The sequence below is a fragment of the Pteropus medius genome, unplaced genomic scaffold (genome assembly GCF_902729225.1).
Source record: "Pteropus medius unplaced genomic scaffold, Ma_sr-lr_union100, whole genome shotgun sequence".
In the NCBI taxonomy this organism is placed as follows: domain Eukaryota; kingdom Metazoa; phylum Chordata; class Mammalia; order Chiroptera; family Pteropodidae; genus Pteropus; species Pteropus medius.
This window is the reverse complement of record NW_024349800.1, coordinates 47,386,208-47,393,352: the sequence shown is the minus strand read 5'-3', so window position 1 is coordinate 47,393,352 and position 7,145 is coordinate 47,386,208. Positions and strand designations below refer to the sequence as shown.

The 7,145-nt window shown below is 36.4% G+C and overlaps 1 protein-coding gene across 2 annotated transcripts in view; it reads left to right on the top strand.

The window, feature by feature from the left end:
* YPEL5 (yippee like 5) overlaps positions 1-7,145 on the top strand; it is a 14,645-nt gene extending 7,500 nt beyond the window's left edge. For both annotated transcript variants that reach the window (XM_039887487.1, XM_039887488.1), the window contains exons 2-3: positions 3,564-3,728; positions 5,233-7,145. In XM_039887487.1, the coding sequence (XP_039743421.1) occupies positions 3,588-3,728; positions 5,233-5,457 (366 nt within the window). In that variant the 5' untranslated portion in view covers positions 3,564-3,587 and the 3' untranslated portion in view covers positions 5,458-7,145. The remainder of the gene's footprint in view (positions 1-3,563; positions 3,729-5,232) is intronic.

Here is a 7,145-nt window from a genome sequence, read left to right as displayed (position 1 = left end):
TTTTTTTTTTGTTTTTTTTTTTTAAGGAATCAGCTATATTCTGTCTCGTCAGAAAAAATGTTTCAAAGTTTGTGGTCTGTATGAGCTCATAGAAAAGGATGACTTAAGCATATTCCATTGACCTTATTTTTGTGGCACTAGCTAATTTAGAACATATGTAGTGACACCTGTGAATATAAGTTGCATTTAATAATACAGTTCACACTCCCTGACCACAGAGGTTTATCTGGAAGTGATGAGCATTGAATTAAGACATTGTTAGGGGAGGGGGGAGGTATTACAGATTTTGTAGTCTCTTAAGAAATTACCATAGTTTCTAGGAATTGCCACCAACTAAGGGAATACAGGAGGATCAGCATGGAGACTGGAGGAGGTAGATGATAAATCTGAGGGAGAAAAACAATCTGGCAGCCCTCTGGTCACTAGAGAGTGAACGGAGTGAAGAGAACTGGAACAAGATGTAGTTCAGATCCCGGCTTGACTAATTTCAGAAAGTCACACAATTTTTGTTCCTCTATAGAAGCAGAATAATAAATTCCTACTTTAGAAATTGTCAAGATTAGATGTGGTATATTAAGTACCAAGTGCAGTGTCTCATACAGTATAGACACTAAATAATTAGTCCTAAGGCAGAGTTCAATATATCATCCAGGTTCAGAGAAGCCTGAGTCAGGTATTGTGTCTTAGCTTTTTAATGACCTGCCCCCTTAAATAATACAGTGGCATTCTGATTGATGTCAGTCAGCCTCTTGAGAGTTTGAATAATGTAAGTCAGTAGTCGGTTGTGTTTCTAGCTCTACAAAGCTAAGGTTTAACATCTGGAACCTAAGGTTTTTCTACTTCCCGAAGAACTTTGACAGCAGCGATATTTTGCTTGCTTTTGTCAGATTCCATGGCATTTCTAGCTTATCTCTTGGCAAATAAGAACAGTTTTCTTATAAAAACTACATTTTACAGTTTTATTCATATAGTACTCTATAAATGGTAACCACAAATAGGAATGATTATTCTGCACTGATATTTTTGGTCTTGCTAATGAATCATATAATTGAATCCAATAAAAATAGTTGGCTAAAAGAGTGAAAAATAGACTGAATTTGAAGTAGGGCAGAGAAAACATTTTAAATGTATTTACCCCATTTAGGAATAAAGAGCTTGCCTGTATCCAGTAGCAAATGGTCACAGCTATATTGTAATTTTGAACCGAAGATAGAATGCTTTAGATAGAGGCATAGGGAGAGTTCATTTTGAAGTCCAGTACATTTTCCACAATAGCATTGTATCTGCCACGGTCATTTCAGACATCTAGTTACTCCTGCATTATGGTTGAAATAAATTACAATATGAATATTTTATTTAAAAGTTTGAAGGAAAACTGGCTTTAAAGTAACAAGTCCCAGAAGTCAAAGCTAGAAGCTCAATCACTGCACAAATGTTAGTTTTTGGAGAAATCTAGAATCTGAGGACTGTCTTAAGAGGTGAGACTAAAACTTTGCTGTTGATTCCTCACTGTAAAGGACCAGTATTAAGAAACATGACCAAAATCAGCTGCTCACAGGGTTGCTGAATGCTTTATTTATATCAAGTCATAAACTCAGATGTCTTAACAGTAAAGTAATTATGTGATGCAGAGTAGATACTGAGCAAATGAAATGACCTTGTGGGGAAAGTTGCAGCTACCACTCAACTCTAGTGAGTTGTTGCTGAGGAATACGTGCCTTGTGTTGCCAAGTCTCCCCATTGTTTAAAAAGAAAACGAAACAAAAAACAAAACAAAAAAACACACCAAAGTACAGGCTCTTTAATGAAATCTTTCAAATTTTAAGTGGTGACTCAACTGTTTTTTATAAGAATGGAAAATAGTGTGGGCCAAACAAAACATTTCCACATATGTTTTATGAGGGAAGGGTCATTTGTTTTGTTCACTGCTATCTCAGCCAGCAAATGAATTCAGCCTACAGTCTTCAAATTTGCAACCTCTAACAATTATGTAATAGTATTGTGTTTATAAACATCTGGAAAAAGTAATGCTGTCATCTTAAAGGCTGACACAATGGGCAATAAGTCTTACTTGTCATTTTACAGAAACGTAATCAGAAATAAATATTATATCTTAAGTCTTGTGTTTTTACCCAAGGTTTATTCATTAACGTTCTTATTAATGCACTGGTTTTCCTTTTACCAGCTACAAATTGTAATTATATTCACCATTTGTTTCATTGCTTATTAAACTTCCATATCATAATGTTTAATGATAGTCTTAATGATCTTCATGATAATGACTTCTGATGACATTAGGACTGCCTAATGTCTGAAGAAGTTCATAGACTTAAGAAGGAATGGACAATGGAATTTCCTCAAATTAAAATGACAGTGGATTCTTATTACAAACATAGATTCTAGATTTTTTTTTTTCATAGTGGCAGCTGTATTATCAGCTCTGCATGCCATTTTTAAGACATGTAATATTAAATAAAACACACAAGCTGATAACTATGCCCAGGAATATATTCTTTTTAAAGTGAAAGCTGTCATATATTCTTGACTACATCTAGATTTTTAAAAATACCGTTAGAGGGGATTAATTACTGTGATTTTAAGCGTTGCGTATATAAACTCTTCTAACTTTTGAAATAGTGAAGTTTGATTATCCTTGTTTCAGAAGTTGGATTCAGCACTTTCCCCCTCAATGTTTCATCACTTACTGAATCAGTATGATTTATTAAATGTAAATAAGTTATGTAGCAATGGTTCATCTTTCCCTTCTGCTCTGTTGTTTTTTTCCTAGCCTTACACCAAGCCTAGACCATCTTGTGTGCCCTCTTCTTAAAGACAGATAGGGTAATGGAAGAAATTTGGCTTTGAAATGGGTGAACTGCATTTCAGTTATGACTTTTTGTATTTGAAAGCTATGTAAATAAACTTCGACCAGTTAATAGCCTTACATAATCTATGAAGTGGGGATGATAACCTCACAGAGTTGCGATGATTTTGAAATAAGTACCTAGTACAGTGTTCCACAAACTCAAACTTAACTAATGTTAGTGCCATCACCCGTATATAGTTGTAGATGGACCTGGTGACCAGAAACCCACTCACCCTATGCTGTCAAACCAGACCACCCTCTTGTTTTCTGATTGACCTCTTTTCTACTCTTATCTGCTCATCTCATTCATGGCCCACAGCCTTTGCTCAAATTACATACTCAGAATATATACTTAAATGCTTAAGCTAAACCTTTTTTCTCACCTTTCTGCCTGTGCTTTTCATCATTCAGTTTCTGACATTCCATATTCTTCCTATTTTTGTCATACCAACCAAAAGAAAAGTGACACCATTCCTTTCCTGCCTAAGCATGTTTATTTCCTTGGCTCACTGCTTCTAAAATGTTCTTTGCTTGCATATGCCTATTTATTTGTTCAGTGTGTGAACTTTGGATCAGCCCTTTTTCAGAGTCAGCTATTCCACATATTGAGTAAGTGGTTTTCTGATCTCCGCCAAGTAGATACTAGCAAATTTTTTAAATCATATTGCATTTCTTGTCCTTTTCCATTTGCTCCTAGGTTTTTAGAACTTCATCTGTAAAAATGGGCAGAATTTTCCTTGATCACATCGGTGGAACCCGTCTGTTTTCTTGTGCAAACTGCGATACGATTCTGACCAACCGCTCAGAACTCATCTCTACTCGGTTCACAGGCGCCACTGGCAGAGCATTTCTTTTTAACAAGGTTGGTGGGAAAACCAGGTTCATTTCCCGGTGGGTTCAGCGGTGAATATGTTTGTCAGCACTACCAGAATACCGCCCCCCCCCACCCCCCACTGCCAGAGCTTGGAGATACCAGGAAGAGTCAGGATGAAAGCTCAGTTTATAGAAATTATTGCTCACTAGCTTGTCTTTGATGTGACCTTAGGAAGGCATTACTAGAATGTGGTTTTTAATCTTGGAAGTTTAAAGACTGTGTTATAAATAAAAAGTGTGGTCTCCAGAAAACATTCAGTGTAAGAATTTGGTAATAACTTCACAGACAATGAAAGAAGGGTTCAGAGACACCCCATACCCGTGTCACTGAATTATCTATACAGTGAGATAGCTGCATTAAGCTCTAATAGCTTGATAATGTAAGTGAATAAGGATCATCTAACTTGCTCTGATTTATGCCCACCAATCATCTTTCTGATTATGATTTAGTTTATTGTATAGGTTTGCCAAGAGGAACAGCATTTCCTGATTCACAAATGTCTAGTTTGCCTGTTTCTGTAATTTCTGGCTTGTTATGAAAGTGGTTGATGTGATTTCTGCCTCTTGGAGTCTGTGTACTAGCAAAGTTGAATTTCCAAATCTTTTAGGCCAAGGAACAGCAAGGGTATTGCTCTTAGAAGCTCAACTGAACTTCCCCAGTGGACATCCCTCTGTTCCATTTAGAAAGAAGCTCTTTTAAAGACTTAATAGTGTATACCCCTTGATCTTTGTTTAGGTATAGAACAGGGGTTGGCACACTACAGCAGGCCAGCTGCCTGTTTTTTTGGTGAATAAAATTTAATGAAGCACAGCCATGCTTATTCATTTATTACCTATGGCTGCTTTTGTGCTACAACAGCAAACTGAATAGTTACAATAAAAACCGTGTAGCCCTCAAAGCCAAAAATATTTGCTATGTGGCGCTTTACAGAAAATTAAAGTGTAGAAGTTTAATTGGTGTTCAGAATCATTGGAAATTCTTCAGATTCTTTGAACCCACCTGAAAACTTATGTATTGCAATGTTTGGTCTGTCTATTATAGATTATCCCAGTCTGTTTGTATAGAAAAATGTATTTTCAGAAGCAAATTTGGCAAACTTTTTTATGGAATACCTATTGTGTATTAGGTTCTTTTACATTGTTAGCCTTATTTGCACTCATCATTGAATGATGAATAACAACAATTGAACCCAAGACTACATTTTCTGACTCCAGGTCAAGGACTCTTAATGACAATACAGAAATGTAACTAGTAATACGTAGTGTGGCTTGGGCTAGTACAATAATATGTGATTGTGATCATACTGGTTGTCCAGTGCATTGCGAATCCAGATGTTTACTTGTCCCAGCAGCTTCTAAAAATAGCTCTTGGGAAGGGTTTTGTAGGTTTGACTACAGTAACAAGGGCTGTTCACGTTTTTGAAGTTGCTTTTGTGTACTTTTTGGCAAATAATTTACGTGCCTTTGCAATTTTGTCTTTGCATGTTTCTTAGGTAGTTAACCTGCAGTACAGTGAAGTTCAAGACCGGGTCATGCTCACTGGCCGCCACATGGTTCGAGATGTGAGCTGCAAAAACTGCAATAGCAAACTGGGATGGATCTATGAGTTTGCCACTGAAGACAGCCAGCGTTATAAGGAAGGCCGTGTGATCCTGGAACGCGCTCTAGTTCGAGAGAGTGAGGGCTTTGAGGAGCATGTACCATCTGATAACTCTTGAAGAAAAAGAGATAACTCCATCTTTTCCCAGGTCTCCTTCACTGAAAACAAAAATCTACTTACATACACTGTCACCTTAGCATCAGAGTCGGATTCATGAACTGCGGAACAAGAGGTTGTGAGAATCTAAGATGGAACCTTTCTTTTTTCTTTTTTTTTTAATTTTCTATTTTCCATCCAATAGCAGTGTGTAGAGAGAATATTATGCAGATGCCGTTAATTTTTTTCCCCTATGTTTACATCTTAAGGCAGAATAGTCTTATTTGTAGCTACATGGTGGGCTATGTGAGGAAAAAAATCTGGGCTATTAGAGTGAAAAGTGTGTATTATGTAAATTTTGAAAGGATAATGTGTCAAGAGCATGGTTTTTAAACTTATTTGGGCTTCGTTTTAAAACTTTTTTTTTAAACCCAATTATTTCACTTGATTTGCTAGCTTCAGAGAAGAGATCCGAATTTGTGACCAGAGCTAAAGGTTCAGTGTCAGTATGGCTTGTGCTGGCCATTGCGCCATATTCTTGTTGGAGATGAACCGTAGCACCAGAGCCCATTCTTCCTTGTCAGTCTTGACCCAAAGATGTCACCATTCCTAGTTATTTGTCACCACATAATTGGTGTTGATTGGAAGCTTCCTGAAATGGGGCAGAACTCCTTGGTTGTCTTTTCCATGTAACTTAAGCATAGTAATATAAATAAAGAAATAGTTGGATGTTTTTGGTCCTGTGTTGCTTTTAAAAACACCTTTTAAAAGAGCAGAGTATCTGATAAGTAATTTTCATAGTAGTGTTTCTTTTCATCTCTTAAGCTAAATTGACTGTATAAGATATTACTTTGTTTAAATTAAAGCATACTGTTTAAACCCATAGTGTTGTATTTAGAAAAGTTGAACAGAATGTCAATGTGCATTCATGCAGAAATCATTTCATCTGCATCTGTTCTAAAAGAAGGGGGGAATTAAAGCAGCCTATCTAAAACTACTGCTTTGCAAAGTGTTTCAGCCTATCCTCAGTTTTGTGTTGATTTTGACAAGTCTGTAGAGACTAATAGTTTCATCAGAGGACTAGTTCTTGTTAGCATTATTTTCTCAGACCTTCCCTAAGAACTAAGAAGTTCAGCTATTGAAATTAAAACTGTACTTGGTCCCTTCAAATGAATAGGGATCAAATTCGACTCAGGGTGTTATTTTAGCCCAAAATTTACAACATTACAGAGTATTAAAATGTAAATGTTTCTTTATCCAAACTATTTCTAGATAGTCTAGTACTTGTTTCTGGTGGAATAAATGACATTAAAATTGGCTAATTTAAGCGAATGAATAGGTGTTTGAGTGCTCAATTTCTAGGTCTTTGTTTCGAGAGGAAATTTGCCTCAATTAGCAAAATCTTTCTGTCATTGGTATTAGAAGTGACTTCTGAGTACAGTTAAGATTTTAAGTTTCTCTTATTTGCCTTTGGGCTCTTGGTTAGGGGCATAGGGATCTGATTAAGTAGGTGTATAATATTGCATTTGAGATAAGTGGACATAAATTCTTCTCTCCTTCACCATGGACTAAATCTTCAAGCATTAAGAACCGCATTCATTCTCGTTCATTTCCATACCGGCCTTTGATTATATGCGGATTCCTAGTAGCATGCCTTACCTATAGCACTATGTGCATTTGCTGTCACAATAAAGTATATTTTGTCTTGCA